The sequence below is a fragment of the Salvelinus fontinalis genome, chromosome 12 (assembly GCF_029448725.1).
Source record: "Salvelinus fontinalis isolate EN_2023a chromosome 12, ASM2944872v1, whole genome shotgun sequence".
Taxonomy (NCBI): domain Eukaryota; kingdom Metazoa; phylum Chordata; class Actinopteri; order Salmoniformes; family Salmonidae; genus Salvelinus; species Salvelinus fontinalis.
This window is the reverse complement of record NC_074676.1, coordinates 53874506-53893996: the sequence shown is the minus strand read 5'-3', so window position 1 is coordinate 53893996 and position 19491 is coordinate 53874506. Positions and strand designations below refer to the sequence as shown.

Sequence of the window (19491 nt, the reverse complement as noted above, 5' to 3'; positions counted from 1 at the left end):
ATTGGTGATAGCTACTGGTGTTGAGAAAAAATGGTGGACAAAGAAAAATGGTGTCTTTTGCTAACGTGGTTAGCTAATAGATTTACATATTTTGTCTTCCCTGTAAAACATTTTAAAAATCTGAAATGGTGGCTTTATTCACAAGATCTGTATCTTTCATTAGGTGTATTGGACTTGTGATTTAATGATATTTAGAAGCTACAATTTACTTGTGACGCTATGCTAGCTATGCTAGTCAGTGGGGGGCTGGTGGGGGGTGCTCCCGGATCCGGGTTTCTGAGGCAGTAAAAGTTAACAAAATGTAAAAAAGGTCTAGTGGTCTGAATACTTTCTGAATATACTGTATATATAAAACAAAAGAAAATGTAGTTGTTGTCTGCACTGGGCCTTTAAAACTTCATGGTAGTGAGGCAGTGAGACAGAAGCAGTGTTTTGAGGGCCCATCAGATCAATCAAAGCACACCCACCTCTCTGTCCAGCAGCGTGGGGGAGATGACAGTGACAATGTTGCCGCTCTCTGGGTTGATGTAGAACATGTTGGGTGAGGGTTTGTCGGGCGACTGCCTCACAATGTTGTAGCGCAGCACCGCGTTCTGCAACCTGGGGTCATCAGCATCCTCCGCTGTCATCGTCATCACTACGGTTCCTATAGAAACAGATAGTTTACTGTTAGAAGGTTGCAGCACTATCTCAGTTCCTATTTTTGTATATGATTTTATTTGATATTTTATAAACAATACAAAACATATACATACAAATGACTACATCATACAAACATCACTACATCACACCTGCCCAGATCAACTAGCCCCCACCCCTAAGGGCAGCCTTATCACTTTCTGCGACATGGCCTCAAACTGCACAATTTTGGTACATTCTTTGATAATAAAGCATTTGACCTTTCCATTGCATGAACGACGGAGAATTGGCTGATTTCCAGTTTTTGAGTATACAATTTTTAAATAAAATTGATGAGAATTGTCCAACCCATCTGGTATCTCACTGCACCCTCATATGGCATGTGTTGAACTATACAGACAGACGAATTAAAAGTACATTTAAATTGCAATATCTCTGACATCCATCTTTCCAACTCTGCCCATAACATTCCCAGAAAGCATGCGTTATTGAGTCATTAGTAGTTTTACACTTCAGACATGACTCTGCCGATGTGCTGTCAAAGTTCTTTACGTCACCAAATCACAATTATGATGAAAATATGAGCCTGTTCAAACCTGCACTGAGACAAAGGCCAAAAATGGTGACAGACATCAGTCAGAATACTCTGGGTGACTCTCTCTGAACACACATCCTTTTTACTAATGCATTTTCTTCCAAACATTGGTCATAACAATATACCACATGTTATTTAGTAATGGAACAAAGATATGGATGCCCTTCCTGCATCGGAGCTGAAATCCCAGTCAAACCTTGACACCCCCTCAACCCCACATCCTCTTGTCACACCTCAGTGATGAACCTCACACCACCACTCTACAGGCAAGAAAATACGTTAACTGCTGTGAAGCCAATCTCTCTCCCACCTCATATTCTTTCAGAACATACATCTCTTCTGAAAACAGTAAGGCATCTCTGTGGAGACTGAAAATTGAGTTTGGAACACTGTGATTCACTCATAGAATGCAGAGTGCAAATTACGAGTGGGCCAGGGGGGACTAAACCGTCCGGAACAAGATATACAGTGAGGAGAACAAGTATTTGATACACTGCCGATTTTGCAGGTTTTCCTACTTACAAAGCATGTTGAGGTCTGTAATTTTTTATCATAGGTACACTTCAACTGTGAGAGACGGAATCTAAAACAAAAATCCAGAAAATCACATTGTATGATTTTTAAGTAATTAATTTGAATTTTATTGCATGACATAAGTATTTGATCACCTACCGACCAGTAAGAATTCCAGCTCTCACAGACCTGTTAGTTTTTCTTTAAGAAGCCTGTAACGGAATTCCTCCTCCTCTTCATCCGAAAAGGAGGAGTAGTGATTCGACCAAAATGCAGCGGGTTGTGAATACATAATGATTTATTAAAGCAAACGACGAAACACGAAAACAAACACTTGGAAGGATTACAAAATAACAAAACAACGTAGACTGACCTGAACATAAGAAATTACATGTAACACGAAGAACGCACGAACAGGGAAAACACACTACACAAAAACCGAACGAACAAACATACCGAAACAGTCCCGTGTGGCGCAACATACACAGACACGGAAGACAACCACCCACAACAAACAATGTGAAACAACCTACCTTAATATGACTCTCAATTAGAGGAAACGCCAAACACTTGCCTCTAATTGAGAGCCATACCAGGCAACCCATTAACCCAACATAGAAAACACATAACATAGACTACCCACCCAAAACTCACGCCCTGACCAATTAAACACACGCCCTGACCAATTAAACACTGACTGGGTGGCAGCTCCGGACTGGGTGGCAGCTCCGGAATGGGTGGCAGCTCCGGACTGGGTGGCAGCTCATGACTGGAGGGCAGCTCATGACTGGAGGGCAGCTCATGACTGGAGGGCAGCTCATGAATGGAGGGCAGCTCATGAATGGAGGGCAGCTCATGACTGTAGGGCAGCTCATGACTGTAGGGCAGCTCATGACTGTAGGGCAGCTCATGACTGTAGGGCAGCTCTGGCAGCTCCTGACTGGCTGGCGGTTCTGGCAGCTCCTGACTGGCTGGCGGCTCTGGCAGCTCCTGACTGGCTGGCGGCTCTGGCAGCTCCTGACTGGCTGGCGGCTCTGGCAGCTCCTGACTGGCTGGCGGCTCTGGCAGCTCCTGACTGACGGACGGCTCTGGCAGCTCCTGACTGACGGACGGCTCTAGCGGCTCCTGACTGACAGACGGCTCTAATGGCTCGGAACAGACGGGCGGCTCTAATGGCTCGGGACAGACGGATGGCTCAGAAAGCGCTGGGCAGACGGATGGCTGAGAAGGCGCTGGGCAGACAGATGGCTCAGACGGCGCTGGGCAGACAGATGGCTCAGACGGCGCTGGGCAGACAGATGGCTCAGACGGCGCTGGGCAGACAGATGGCTCAGACGGTGCTGGGCAGACGAGCAGTGCAGGCGGCGTTGGGCAGACAGCCAACTCTGACCTGCTGAGGTGCACAGTAGGCCTGGTGCGTGGTGCCGGAACTGGTGGTACCGGACTGGAGACACGCACCTCAAGGCTAGTGCGGGGAGCAGGAACAGGGCACACTGGACTCTCGATGCGCACTATAGGACTGGTGCGTGGTACCGGAACTGGAGGTACCGGGCTGAGGGCACGCACCTCATGGCGAGTGCGGGGAGAAGGAACAGTGCGTACAGGGCTCTGGAGACGCACAGGAGGCTTGATGCGTGGTGTAGGCACTGGTGGTACTGAGCTGGGGCGGGAAGGTGGCGCCGGATATACCGGACCGTGTAGGCGTACTGGCTCCCTTGAGCACTGAGCCTGCCCAACCTTACCTGGTTGCATGCTCCCCGTAGCCCGTCCAGTGCGGGGAGGTGGAATAACCCGCACTGGACTGTGTTGGCGAACCGGGGACACCATGCACATTTGTGGCCTGCTGGAGGTCATTTTGCAGGGTGCTGGCAGTGCACCTCCTTGCACAAAGGCGGAGGTAGCGGTCCTGCTGCTGGGTTGTTGCCCTCCTACGGCCTCCTCCACGTCTCCTGATGTACTGGCCTGTCTCCTGGTAGCGCCTCCATGCTCTGGACACTACGCTGACAGACACAGCAAACCTTTTTGCCACAGCTCGCATTGATGTGCCATCCTGGATGAACTGCACTACCTGAGCCACTTGTGTGGGTTGTAGACTCCGTCTCATGCTACCACTAGAGTGAGAGCACCGCCAGCATTCAAAAGTGACCAAAACATCAGCCAGGAAGCATAGGAACTGAGAAGTGGTCTGTGGTCACCACCTGCAGAATCACTCCTTTTTTGGGGGTGTCTTGCTAATTGCCTATAATTTCCACCTTTTGTCTATTCCATTTGCACAACAGCATGTGAAATTTATTGTCAATCAGTGTTGCTTCCTAAGTGGACAGTTTGATTTCACAGAAGTGTGATTGACTTGAGGTTACATTGTGTTGTTTAAGTGTTCCCTTTATTTTTTTGAGCAGTGTATATGTACATAGGGCAGCAGTCTCTAAGGTGCAGGGTAGGGTACCAGGTGGTAGCTGGCTAGTGACACTGTTTTTTTAAAGCTTTGTTGTGTGTGTGTGTGGTTGTGTGTGTGTGTCTGTCTACTGAGAACTCTAATTAGCCTGTAGAAGGATTGCTGCTTTACAGACCACTAACACCTCAGCAAAGCCTCATAAAAAATGGAGGTGAACAGTCGAGGATGTCGGCTAAAACTAAAAAGCCTTGCCAAAGAGACTTAAACAAGGCCTGTGTTTCTGTATGGGTACTATCAGATTGTGAATTATACCGTGACATTAGGTCTACAATCTTGTAGCCTGAATTCATTGATAACTTTTTTGTTGAAAGGAATGACGGGATACCTGAAAAGGGGCTGAAATATGGGACTGTCCCAGGATGACAAGTGCAGCATGGGAAAAAAAAGTTTAAACCATGACACAGAGATGGGGGTGTTTGTTTCCTTTAGAATATGCTTTTATTTTAATACTACCACTGTAGCAGTAAGTCTACTATTTCCATTTTAAACAAATACGAGAATGGTTAAATCTGCATTATTTAGAGACACCTCTACTGTTCTGTTGTCTGCAAACTTGATGATTGAGTTGGAGGCGTGCATGGCCACGCAGTCATGGGTGAACAGGGAGTACAGGAGGGGACTAAGCACACCCCTTTATGGGGCCCCAGTGCTAAGGATCAGAGAAGTGGATATGTTTTTTCCTACCTTCACCACCTGGGGCGGCCCGTCAGGAAGTCCAGGATCCAATTGCACAAGGCGAGGTTGAAACCCAGGGCCTCAAGCTTAATGATGAGCTTGGAGGGTACTATGGCGTTAAATGCTGAGCTGTAGTCAATGAACAGCATTCTTACATAGGTATCCCTCTTGTCCAGATGAGAAAGGACAGTGTGCAGTGTGATGGCGATTGCATCGTCTGTGGACCTATTGGGGCGGTATGCAAATTGCAGTAGGTCTAGGGTGACAGGTAAGGTCGATGTGATATGATCCATAACAAGTCTCTCAAAGCACATCATGATGACAGAAGTGAGTGCTACAGGGCAGTAGTCATTTAGTTCAGTTACTTTTGCCTTCATGGGTACAGGAACAATGGTGGCCATCTTGAAGCATGTGGGGACAGCAGACTGGGATAGGGAGATTGAATATGTCCGTAAACACACCAGCCAGCTGGTCTGCGCATGCTCTGAGGACACTGCTAGGGATGCCGTCTGAACCTTGTCTGATGTGCACCTTTCATCCAAGCTACTCAATACTGCCCCTGCAGCCATAAGAAGTTAACATACATAGCCTAAGAAACAAGGTTCATGAAATCAATAGCTTGCTAGTAACAGATAACGTTCAAATACTGACTATCACTGGAAATCACTTAAATAATACCTTTGATTATACAGTGGCAATACATGGTTTCAACATCTACAGAAGAGACAGGAATGCCAATGGGAGTGGTGTTGCTGTTTATATACGGAGTCATTTTCCTGTAAAGCTTAGAGAGGATCTCATGTCAAAAATTGTTGATGTAATATGGCTACAGGTTCACCTTCCTCACCTAACGTTTATTATTGTGGTAAATTGCCATAGACCACCAAATGCTAATAGTTAGTATCTGTATAATATATATCGGCAGAAACTTCAATAGGAAGTTTCCGTGGTTATGACTGTTCAACATTGGTCTGATCAATTAAAATCTTTGCTTCAAGATTGTTTTGATCACGTGCACTGGGATATGTTCCGGGTTGCCTCTGAGAATAACATTGACCTATAAACTGACTCGGTGACTGAGTCTATTAGGAAGTGCATTAGCAATGTTTTTTCCACTGACACGATTAGAACGTATCCAAACCAAAAAACGTGGATAGATGGAAGCATTCAGGCAATTCTTAACTTTTTATAGCTGCAGGGGCAGTATTGAGTAGCTCTGATAAAAGGTGCCCATTTCAAACGGCCTCGTACTCAATTCTTGCTCGTACAATATGCATATTATTATTACTATTGGATAGAAAACCCTCTCTAGTTTCTAAAACCGTTTGAATTATATCTGTGAGTCAAACAGAACTCATTTGGCACAAACTTCCTGGCCAGGAAGTGGAAAGTCTGAAATCGAGACTCTGTTCTACTTCCTGCCTATACATGGGCATGATACGTATTAGTATACGTGCACTTCATACACCTTCCCCTGGATGTCAAGAGGCGGTGAGAGAAGAAATGTAGAGTTTATCTTGGTCTGAAGTGGAATACAAGCTCTTTGTATGACGTGTCCCCCCATTTCCTGTTTTCTGGAGAGCGCGAAGGGTTACTTGGATTTGCCTTCTGTTTAGCTGCCGTTATAGGCGACTAATATTTCCGGCTTTGATTTTATTTGATACATGTGACCATATCATCGTAAAGTATGTTTTTTCAATATAGTTTCATCAGATTATTGAAAATTTTTCGGGAGTTTTGCCGTGTTCCGTTCTCTTCCGTTTGTTGACATGGAGAGCTTCGAGCCACTTGGCTAGTGCACTTGCTAAATCGAAAGGGAAAATGAACGTTCTAAATCCAAACAACGATTGTTCTTGACAAAGGACACCTTGTCCAACATTCTGATGGAAGATCACCAAAAGTAAGAAACATTTTATGATGCTATTTCATATATCTGTGGTGCATGTGAACTAGTCGCCGGCGCCCAACTTTGGGGTACTCTAGATATACTGAAGCTGGATGTCGTAATGAAGTTATTTTTTAGAATTCTAACACTGCGATTTCATTAAGAACTAATGGATCTATCATTTCCTATACAACATGTATTTTTTAGTTATGTTTATGAATAGCTATTTGGTTAGAATATGTGTGTCAGAAAAAGTGTCAGAAAAATATCGTTGCTGTTTAGACGTTGTGGAAAAAGTAGCTAAGATAGCAACATGTATAACCACTGATTTCAGCTCTAAATATGCACATTCTCGAACAAAACATAAGTGTATGTATAACCTGATGTTATAGGACTGTCATCTGATAAAGAATATCAAGGTTAGTCAAAAATTATATATCTTTTACTGGTTTGTTACGATTGCTAACTTTTACTGCTGGGAAATGGCTTGTCTTTCTGGCTATTGTGTAATATAACGCTATATTGTGTTTTCGCTGTAAAACACTTAAAAAATCGGAAATATTGTCTGGAATCACAAGATGCCTGTCTTTCATTTGCTGTACACTATGTATTTTTCAGAAATGTTTTATGATGAGTAATTAGGTATTTGACGTTGGTGTCTGCAATTATTCTGTCTGCTTTCGGTGCAATTTCTGATAGTAGCTGCAATGTAAACTATGATTTATACCTGAAATATGCACATTTTTCGAACAAAACATAGATTTATTGTATAACATGTTATAAAACTGTCATCTGATGAAGTTGTTTGTTGGTTAGTTTGGTTGGTTCTTGGTTAGTTAGGTTGGCTTTGTGCATGCTACCTGTGCTGTGAAAAATGTCTGTCCTTTATTTGTATTTGGTGGTGAGCTAACATACGTGCTGTTTTCGCTGTAAAACATTTTAAGAATCGGACATGTTGGCTGGATTCACAAGATGTGTACCTTTCATTTGCTGTATTGGACATGTTAATGTGTGAAAGTTAAATATTTTAAATATATATATTTTGAATTTCGCGCTCTGCCTTTTCAGTGGAATGTGGGAGGAGTTCCGCTAGCGGAACGCCAGAGCCAGACAGGTTAACAAACTATAGCTTTGGCAAGTCAGTTTTTTTCAACAATTGTTTACAGACAGATTATTTCACTTATAATTCACTGTATCACAATTCCAGTGGTTCAGAAGTTTACATACACTGAGTTGACTGTGCCTTTAAACAGCTTGGAAAATTCCATAAGATGATGTCATGGCTTTAGAAGCTTCTGATTTACATCATTTGATTCAATTGGATTACCTGTCGCTGTATTTCAAGGCCTACCTTCAAACTCAGTGCCTCTTTGCTTGACATCATGGGAAAATCAAAAGAAATCCGAAAACAATGTGTAGAGCCTCAACAAGTCTGGTTCATCATTGGGAGCAATTTCCAAACGGGTGAAGGTACCACGTTCATCTGTACAAACAATAGTACGCAAATATAAACACCATGGGACCACGCAGCCATCATACAGCTCAGGAAGGACTCAGTTACTCCAGCTCTGTCAGGAGGAATGGGCAAAAATTCACCCAACTTATTGTGGGAAGCTTCTGGAAGGCTACCCGAAAAGTTTGACCCAAGTTTAAGTTGTTTAAGGCAATGCTACCAAATACTTATTTAGTGTATGTATACCTCTGACCCACTGGGAATGTGATGAAATAAATGGAAGCTGAAATAAATTATTCTCTCTACTATTATTCTGACATTTCACATTCTTAAAATAAAGTGGTGATCCTAAATGACCTAAGACAGGGAATTTTTACTAGGATTAAATGTCAGGAATTGTGAAAAACTGAGTTTAAATGTATTTGGCTAAGGTGTATGTAAACTTCCGACTTCAGCTGTATGTATATATTCGTTATGTTTTGTATTGCTACACTGTTGGAGCAAGGAACATAAGCATCTCGCTACACCTGCGATAACATCTAAATATGTATATGCAAACAATGCAATTATATTGAAATTTGAGGTGTGATATGCTTGATGTGTGAAATGCTCTCTGTTGGTATGTGATACCAACAGAGAGGTATATTTTCTAGGTGACCTTAATATTAACTGGCTTTCATCAAGCTGTCAACTCAAGAAAAAGCTTAAAACTGTAACCAGTGCCTGCAACCTGGTTCAGGTTATCAGGCAACCTACCAGGGTATTTACAAACAGCACAGGAATGAAATCCTCCACACGTATTGATCACATCTTTCCTAATGCTGCAGAAATCTGCTCTAAAGCAGTATCCACCTTCATCGGATGTAGTGATCATAATATAGTAGCCATATCTAGGAAAACTAAAGTTCCAAACGCTGTGCCTAATATAGTGTATCGGAGATAATACAAGAGGTTTTGAGGTGATTTTCTATGTTGAAGATGTAAAGAATATTTGCTGGTCTGTGGTGTGTAATGAGGAGCAACCAGATGCTGCACTTGACACATTTATGAAATTGCTTTTCCAGTTACTAATAAGCATGCACCCATTAAGAAAATTACTCTAAAAACTGTTAAATCCCAGTGGATTGATGATGAATTGAAAAATTGTATGGTTGAGAGGGATGAGGCAAAAGAAATGGAAAATAAGTCTGGCTGCACAGCCGATTGTGATCAAATTGTAAATGTAAAAATCATGTGACTAAACTAAACAAAAAGAAGAACCTGTACTACGAAACAAAGATGAATGATATAAATGATTACAGTAAAAAGCTTTGGAGCACCTGAAATGACATTTTTGGGCAAAAAGCAAACTCAGCTCCACCATTCATTTAATCAAATGGGTCATTCATCACTGAGGATGATAGCAGACTACTGTATATTGCCACTACATATGTTACCTTCTCTTCAATCTAAGCCTACAGGAAAGTTTGTTCCCTCAGGCCAGGAGGGAAGCAAAAGTCATTCCGCTACCCAAGAATAGTAAATCAACCTTTACTGGCTCAAACAGCCGACCAATAAATTGGCTGAACGAAACTGATAAGAAGATTGTGGGAGCTGTTTTATTAGACAACAGTGCAGCTTTTTACATTATTGATTATAACCTGCTGCTGGAGAAACGTATGTGTTATAGACTTACATCCCATGCTATATCGTGGACCGAGAGTTAACTATCTAACAGAACACAGAGCATGTTCTTTAATGAAAAGCCTATCCAACATATGTCTGTCTATGACCTGCCACTGGCAATGAACTGCCACTGGCACTGAGTAAGGCCTGTGTGTCTATGTATGCTGATGACTCAACACTATACACATCAGTTACCACAGCGAGTGAAATCCCTTCAACACTTAACTTCTTGCGACTATAGGGGGTGCTGTTTCAAATTAGCATAATTGTCTCTACAGATGAAACGGCTTCCTACTCAATTCTTGATCGTACAATATGCATATTATTGTTATTATTGGATAGAAAACACTATCTAGTTTCTATAGCCGTTTGAATTATGTCTCTGAGTGGAACAGAACTCTTTCTACAGCGAAATCCATGACAGGTTTTGCGAAGGTCTGAGAGCGAAGCTCTGATCTCAGTTCAGTTTAAAGGGGTGTGTATATCCTATGGAACGACACGAACTGCACCCGCCTTCCCCTGGATGTCAGTAACCAATGAGAAGTGGAATGGGCTTCCTACGTAACTCTCAGAGGTTATAAAAGACCAAGGAGTGAGGTACGCCTTCTTTTCGACGTTGAACTTTACGCAGAGAGAGACCTGGGGATGCCATTTTCGAACGCTCACTAATGAACTTTAGATATATCAGTCTGTAATTTAATTTGATATAGGTGTTAGAAACATCATAACGAAGCTATTTGAAACCGAGTTATATCAGATTATGCGAGTATATTGCTATTTTTCGGAATTTCCTCAGTATTGCGTATTGAGGATTTGGACACGTTAGCTAATGTTAGCAATTGTTAGCTATAGTTAGCTGCTATATCCGAAGTTGAATGCAACGTTTTACAACCAAGCAACGATTCTTTTGGACAAAAGTACCACTTGGCCAAGATTCCGATGGAAGCTCGTCGAAAAGTAAGAGCTATTTATGATGCTATTCCATTTTTATGTGGAAAAATGTAAACTCAATAATGGCAAATAGTGACGCCGTTATTGCGGCACTAGTCTGTCTGTAACGCACACTCTAGTAACGTTAATTTTAAAAATCTAACTTAGCGGTTGCATTAATAACTAATGCATCTTTCATTTCATGGCCAACCTGTTTTTTGGGTGCAATTGTAAACTATGAAATCTACCTGAAATATGCACATTTTTCTAACAAAACCTATCCTATACCATAAATATGTTATCAGACTGTCATGTGATTAGGTTTTTTCTTGGTTAGTGGCTATCAATATCTTAGTTTAGCCGAATTGGTGATAGCACCTGATGGAGTAAGAAACTGATGGAGTTAGAAAAGTGATGTCTTTTGCTAACGTGGTTAGCTAATAGATTTACATATTTTGTCTTCCCTGTAAAACATTTTAAAAATCTGAAATGGTGGCTTTATTCACAGGATCTGTATCTTTCATTAGGTGTCTTGGACTTGTGATTTAATGATATTTAGATGCTACTATTTAATTGTGACGCTATGCTAGCGATGCTAATCAGTGGGGGGGGGGGTGCTCCCGGATCCGGGGTAGAGGCTCGTTAGAGGTTAACTAATAGCTGCAGTCAGTTTTAGAATGGGTGCCAAGAAATAAGCTAGTCCTAAATATAAAAAAAAACTAAAAGCATTGCATTTGGGACAAATCATTCACTAAACCCTAAACCTCAACTAGATATTGTAAAGAAATTGAGCAAGTTGACTAACTGTCATGGTCAAAACATACTTTAGGTAGACACAAACAGGCGCGCACACACACACACACACACACACACACACACACACACACACACACACACACACACACACACACACACACACACACACACACACACACACACACACACACACACACACACACACAAATAAATAAATCAAGCATCCATAATTGGGTAACGGTAACTAGATAAAAAGCAATAGCTGATTGCCAGTACCTAATCATAAACTAATTACAGCTACCTAGACTCAGTGACGAGTCATTGTCCTTTCTCATGAAGCCCATGTTCTCATCAGTGCTAAGGCAGAATCAATGTTAACTGGATTGGATGGTTAATGGGAGGATCTGAAATAGCTGGAGATGAATCCACAGGTCCAAACTACTGTATTATAAACTTCCCTCATCTAATGGAGAGGATGAGATCAGCAAACAGGGCGAAGGCCTTCCCTCCTCTCTTCTAGACTAACTTCTTCTCCACCCTTCTCCCCCTCTCCTCTCCACTCCTTTTGTGGATAAATATGTCAATACATAAATGTCTGTAGACCATTACTGTTTAAAACCAACAAATTAGGAAATATGTTTTACTTTCAATCTCTTTCTTTCACCATCTCTCTCTATACTGAGGCAGAGGGGTCCCTGCTCCAAGTTCCCTGCTAGCAGTTATTTCAGACATAGTGGTGTCTGTCTCCCTGTGATTACCCTATAGCTGGGTACTGACGGTGTGTGTGTTTGTGTGTGTGTGTCTTTCTGTTTTCTATATGTGCATGTACTGTATGTGTCCACGTGCACCAGCATGCATCTGAGGCTGAGGTGCTACCCACTTACTGCAGCTGGAGAACCATGGGAACCAATCACAGAGGCCCCCACTATGGTGCAGGAAGCAGGTCTTTTCTACTTTTCTATGCTGTTACTTTAGCTCAACCCCAGGAGTCAGCCACAGCAGCACTCAACCCAACCACACAACCCAGGCAACTCCAGCTGACTCACTACAGTCAACCATGAAATGATGAAAGGGCTGTGTGGTTAATGTGCATGGACAAGTAGGTAATTATGAAGATGTCACACAGTATTATTAGTTCATAGGGTGATTCATATCCTAAATGATCCATGAATGAATAGGGGGAAAGTAATACTGATTCAGTGTCCTAACATTTTCTGGTCACGTTATATAAAATCTATTGAAACTCAGGATCAAAGATAACAAAAAGCTCAATGGGCAATGGGGAGTGGGAGAGAGAGAGAGAGCGAGAGAGAGAGAAAGCATTTTTACAGCTCCTTCTCCAACTATGTGGTCCTCCGGGTGAACTAACTGAATAGGATGATTCTGAATGAGCTTAGTCAATGCATGCAGCAGATGCACTTTACCTCATTCCACATTGTTGCTGTTGCTGCTGCTGCTCTTCAGAAAGAACACTTATAGTAGAACCATGTGTTTTTGTGCTGAATCTTTACCACCGGGGGTATTTGGTAGATTAACGCTGAGGTTTTTCCTTTCCTTAGCCCATGCCCCCCTACGCAGAGCCCAAACGAAAACACACAGCCACAACAAATATCTAACATCCATCCTCCTATTCAACCGTTAATACTTCAAGTCCATTGTGCACTACCAATGGGGAGTGGGCACAAAATGGAGACTGAATGTTCCACTGTAGAGACACACAATTCCATTGAACAAAAAAAAAAAGTTTACAACTGTTAAAAGAACTTTTCCCATTCATTCATTTACAGCACTTGAGTATTGGAAATAATTCACATGCTATGAGACTAGCAGCATCAGAGGTAGGAGGCTAGGAACTGCAGACCAGACCGCTGTACTGAAACACAATCGGCTTTAATGAGTACTGGGCTGACAGTGAGGGGAATTGACTCAAATAGTTTGATCTCAACTGCTTACCGCTCATCACAGTCTAATTGTCTTTAAAGGCCTAGCCAACTCAGATCAGAACACAGGGGTGGCAGATTTAATGCATTTTATTTATTTAACCTATATTTAACTAGGCAATTCAGTTCAGAACAAATTAAAGTATTGATCAAGAAGGTCAATTGTTGATCTATGGCATACATGTACACTACCCGTCAAAAAGTTTTAGAACACCTACTCATTCAAGGTTTTTGAAATTACATTTTTACTATTTTCTACATTTAGAATAATAGCGAAGACATCAAAACTATGAAATAACACAACCAAAAATCTCCAATTTGGAATCTAGACCAAAGGAAAAATTTCCACCGGTCTAATATCCATTGCTCGTGTTTCTTGGCCCAAGCAAGTCTCTTCTTCTTATTGGTGTCCTTTAGTAGTGGTTTCTTTGCAGAAATTCTACCATGAAGGCCTGATTCACACAGTCTCCTCTGAACAGTTGATGTTGAGATGTGTCTATTACTTGAACTCTCTGAAGCATTTATTTGGGCTGCAATTTCTGAGGCTGGTAACTGTAATGAACTTAACATCTGCAGCAGAGGTAACTCTGGGTCTTCATTTCCTGTGGCGGTCCTCATGAGAGCCAGTTTCATCATAGTGCTTGATGTATTTTGCGACTGCACTTGAAGAAACCGTCAAAGTGAAATTCTCCGGATTGACTGCTCTTCATGTCTTAAAATAATGATGGACTGCCGTTTCTCTTTGCCTATTTGAGCTGTTCTTGCCATAATATGTTATTATGTTATGTTAATTTGTTTGTTAATATGTTAATTTGTTATTTTACCAAATAGGGCTGTCTTCTGTATACCACCCCTACCTTGTCACAACACAACTGATTGGCTCAAATGCATTCAATTCCACAAAATAACTTTTAACAAGGCACACCTGTTAATTAATAGTGTTGATGTCTTCACTATTATTCTATAATGTAGAAAATAGTAAAAATAAAGAAAACCCTTCAATGAGTAGGTGTTCTAAAACCTTTGAGCGGTAGTGTATTTTTCATGTTTCTTCCCAGACAAGAGAATGATCAGATTTGGGAAAAATAACATAAGTGTGGATTTTAGCAACACGTGAAAGGGAACATTGAATGCTGGGTATGAAGTTATCTGACTTAAGATTTCAATTGAAATTGTCACCATTTTGGAACATAGCATTGACCAATCGTGAGATAAACTATAACAAAGTTTGGTGGATTTCTAAAAAGGACTTTCTTTGTTTAGTATGACTATTTTGTTCCCCATGAGCACTTAAGCTCTTCTGTAGGCATTCACAACAGACTGACAAACCATTCAACCAGGATTAAAGCGTGTACGAAACACACAAACAAAATGTAAAGCCGGAATCATCTTCTCTCTTTGCTTCAGCAGCAACATAGCAGCATGCCACAAATCCCACAGCAATAAATAGCAAATAAACTCCACTGTGTCATCCTGATAACATCTGCCTAGACGACATGATCCATGGCTGTGATGACATGTTCAGCAGAGTGAATCATGCCCTCTCCCGGCAACACACAGGACCACACAAGCCCAACCCAACCTGGCACCCCAGAGCCAAGTTCAATCAGCACACATCCACACACCTCCTGTCAAAGGATTACACCTACTGGTGGGCCATGTCTGGTGGGCCAATGTCACTTATCAATAGAGGAAGAAATACAAGATGAGTGGATAGTTGCTTCACTGTTTGTCTCTCTAATGCATCTAAATATGTCCCTCAGAGTCTGCTGGTGGTAGGACAAAGTTGATTATTTCACAGCAACAGTAGAATGGATCCATGTCCCTCCAAACTAGCAACCAGCCAAAAAGCTCTCTTAATCAAAGAAACTATGCACTAAGATATTGTTTCTTCTATGATGACCTACTCCACAGGCATATTCAGGGGCAGTGTGTGATGTTATTGTGAATAAGGCCTTGCTCTGCGAGAGAGAGAGAGAAAGAGAGAGAGATAGCTATTTCAGTCCTTTCAAGAACATTTATAAAATCAATCAACCCATTATGGAGGACAAGGACATTCCCTTGGGTAAATGCCAAGCTATAAACAGTGTGAAGTTAATTATGCTAGGTAATTTAATTAAATATAATTCCTTCCATTGGCAAACATATGAATCATAGTATTTGAAATGATTAGAAGGGTACAGTAATAAATAAATGCATTGAGAGAGAAATTTCAATGAACTGGTGTATGGGGATAAATAGACCGAGTTGTTGTTTTCAGTCCATCACAGTGTCTTCATTATAATCGGGTCCATGTGTAACCTCTATCCATCACTTTAAGTCTACTGGGAATAGCTGCTTACAGATAACATATTCTTTAGCTGCTCATGATGTAGATCACTGATTATAACCGTCACTGGTACAGTATGTCTAGTTTTTCAAAGAATACTTGTATTATAGCATGTTGATAACAGTCCAGCTTTCTTGGGTTCTACCCTGTATCCTCTTTTCCTCCTGTTTATAAACTCCCCATTGCTCCCTCTGTAGTGGTGTTCATGCTCTGTGGTGGTGTTCATGCTCTGCAGTGGTGTTCATGCTCTGCAGTGGTGTTCATGCTCTGCAGTGGTGTTCATGCTCTGCAGTGGTGTTCATGCTCTGTAGTGGTGTTCATGCTCTGTAGTGGTGTTCATGCTCTGCAGTGGTGTTCATGCTCTGTAGTGGTGTTCATGCTCTGCAGTGGTGTTCATGCTCTGTAGTGGTGTTCATGCTTTGCAGTGGCGTTCATGCTCTGCAGTGGTGTTCATGCTCTGTGGTGGCGTTCATGCTCTGCAGTGGTGTTCATGCTCAGCAATGGTGTTCATGCTCTGCAGTGGTGTTCATGCTCTGCAGTGATGTTCATGCTCTGCAGTGGTGTTCATGCTCTGTGGTGGTGTTCATGCTCCGCAGTGATTTTCATGCTCTGTAGTGGTGTTCATGCTCTGCAGTGGTGTTCATGCTCTGCAGTGGTGTTCATGCTCTGCAGTGGTGTTCATGCTCTGAAGTAGTGTTCTTGCTCTGCTCTGCACTGCCTGTAGTTTTCAACGCCTGTCAAATACGATCCCTAGTCAGTCTTCAGCTGTTCTCATGGTTCACTTTCTGCCTCATACCTGCATTCCAGCTGTCCAGCTCTGAAACGCAGACAGACAGACAGACAGACAGACAGACAGACAGACAGACAGACAGACAGACAGACAGACAGACAGACAGACAGACAGACAGACACTGGCCTCTAATACCCTGTAGACAACATCTAACACTGACACCACACATACATCTATTAGAAAGAAGGGTGCTATCTAAAACCCAAAAGGGTTCTTCGGCTGTCCCCATAGGAAAACCCTTTGTCGACGTCTTTTTGGTTCCAGGTATAACCCTTTTGGGTTCCATGTTGAACACTTTACACAGAGGGACCAAAAAGGGACAGCCGAAGAACCCTTTAGGAAAATAAAATGTTAGTGTAGGCAACCTCTGCTGCAGCACCTCACACAGGCTACCCCATCAGTCAGCCTACCTGTAACCTCACAGCCCAACACAGACACACAGCCTGCATCCCACGGCACCACTGGGCAGTGATATGCCTACAGTGCAGGGCCGGCTCTAGTCTTTTGAAGGCCCTAAGCGAGTTATGATTGGGGGGCCCCCCACCAAGCTGGCACATGTTTTTTGTAATTATTAGTTTTTTTTTATTAGCTTTTTTTTTCATTTTAAAATAGTTAAAGGGGTGATTCAGTTTTAATATTGCGGAAAGATTGTTGCTTCCATCAATGTATTTGTCTGCATCATTTCCAATCCCCCATATCTTTTTGGGGGTAAATATATATATTCATATACATACATACATACATAGACATACATACCCATATACATATGTATAGATAAACATTCATACATACATACATACATACATACATACATACATACATACATACATACATACATACATACATACATACATACATACATACATACATACATACATACATACATACATACATATACGTTTTTGGGGAATATACCTTTATTTTTCCCAGCAAACCCAACCACCCGTACCCCAATTGGAGTAAACTAATAAACAATAACACTTAGGCTTCTACCTTCCGTTTATACATATTAAACACATTTTACAGACACAATCTATTTTACAATAGTTATATTTTGTTTGTTTTTAGTCCTTCCTCTATTTCTGATGTCCATCCAGTTTGATTTCTATTTCTAACTGTGCTATTTCACAAAATATCTGAACCTAGATACATTTTACAGACCCCATATGTTTTACATTGGTTATCTTGTTGTTATTAGTCCCATCCTTCAGCTACATTCAATCACTCCCATCTATCTCTTAACACCATCCATTTTGGATTTCTATTTGCCATATATTTCTCAACTGTGCTGTGATGCTTCACAAAAGTACTGAAACTTTCTATTCTCATAGCTTCTACAGATTGTAAATTGAAGATAAACAGTTTTGTTAAAAGAATTATTATATTATTGATTGACTGACTATGACTTTTCAAATCACCCAGTATTGCTATCTGCAGGGTTAGTTCTAGGTACATGTTGCAATTCTTCAGCTATTCCTGGACCTGTGACAAAAACGAGCTTCATATGGACAGTAGCAAAATAAATGATCTAATGACTCTGCCACCTCACAGCAAAATCTGCAGAGCTTGGAAGATTGTATCCCCCATATATATAACATTCTAATGGTTGCAAGAATTTTGTATAATAATTTTAATGGAAAAATGTTAAGTTTTGAATCCAGCTCTCACACCCTGATCAGTTTCAACTGTCCTCGTTATTGACTCCACCTCCTCCAGGTGTCGTTGTTTTCCCCAGTGTATTTATCCCTGTGTTTTCTGTCTCTCTGTGCCAGTTCGTCTTGTATGTCCCAAGTCAACCAGCGTTTTTTCCCGTACTCCTGCCTTTGCTATTCTTTTTTTCTAGTCCTCCCGGTTTTGACCCTTGCCTGTTCTGGACTCTACCCGCCCGTCTGACCATTCTGCCTAACTTGACCACAAGCCTTTCTGCCACTCTGTACCTCCTGGACTCTGATCTGGTTTTGACCTTTTGCCTGTCCACGACCATTCTCTTGCCTACTCCTTTTGGATTAATAAACATTGTAAGACTCCAACCATCTGCCTCCTGTGTCTGGACTTGGTCTCACCTTGTGTCATGATGCCGGCATTGTTTTGCGTTTCCATTCATAAACCGTGTGCCATGGAACAGGTACATCGCAAATCTCTTCCCAACTATTTTGCAATTTATATGTAATAGCTGTACATTTTTTGTCCTTAAATGAAATTGGTATGTTTTTATTTATCACAATTTTCTTTAACCATTTATGGTCTTTAATGCAGGGCCGACAGACAAGTTCCTTTCCTTTACCCCTCTTCTACTTGCCTCTTCCATTTTTGTGGTAATTCTGAAATTAGTTGGTTGTAATTTTGGGTAGAGCAGACATTTCCATATGTCTGTGTTAGCTGCATGTGTAACATAACTCCATCAGTCCTATTTATGAGATAATTTACAACAATTATTTAAAAAAATGTTTTAATCAATTAGTAGATTTGAGTTTAACCACATTATTTGTTGTATTATTTGTTCTGTCTTTTCAGGTGGAATAAACTAAAATTGCAACCAACTTTCTGAGGCTTGTTTAAAAAATAAGAATATTTTGGAGATTTCGTTTTCAAACAACTGAAAGTGAGCAGTTGTAATCTGAATAAATGGAAAAAAGGCCATTCTTGAACATGGGGTGAGACATTCCTACCAATTTACTAGAGAACCATTTCAGATTTAAGTATAACTTTTGTATGACTGATGCCTTTAGTGAGAGGTCTAATGCTTTAATATGTAATAATTTCTGCTCCCCGAATTCATATTTGTTACATAAATAGGCCCTTTTAATTTTGTCTGGCTTGCAATCCAACTAAAATGGAATATTCTTTTGTTAATATAATTTTAAAA

General features: G+C 41.3%; 1 protein-coding gene across 1 annotated transcript in view; it reads right to left on the bottom strand.

Annotated features, from left to right (window-relative positions):
• Positions 1–437: 437 nt before the first annotated feature.
• The window catches only part of LOC129867601 (cadherin-13-like), a 141620-nt gene continuing 122566 nt past the window's right edge, over positions 438–19491 (bottom strand). Inside the window, exon 3 of the mRNA XM_055941107.1 lies at positions 438–646. Coding sequence (XP_055797082.1) covers positions 453–646 — 194 coding nt within the window. The 3' untranslated portion in view covers positions 438–452. The remainder of the gene's footprint in view (positions 647–19491) is intronic.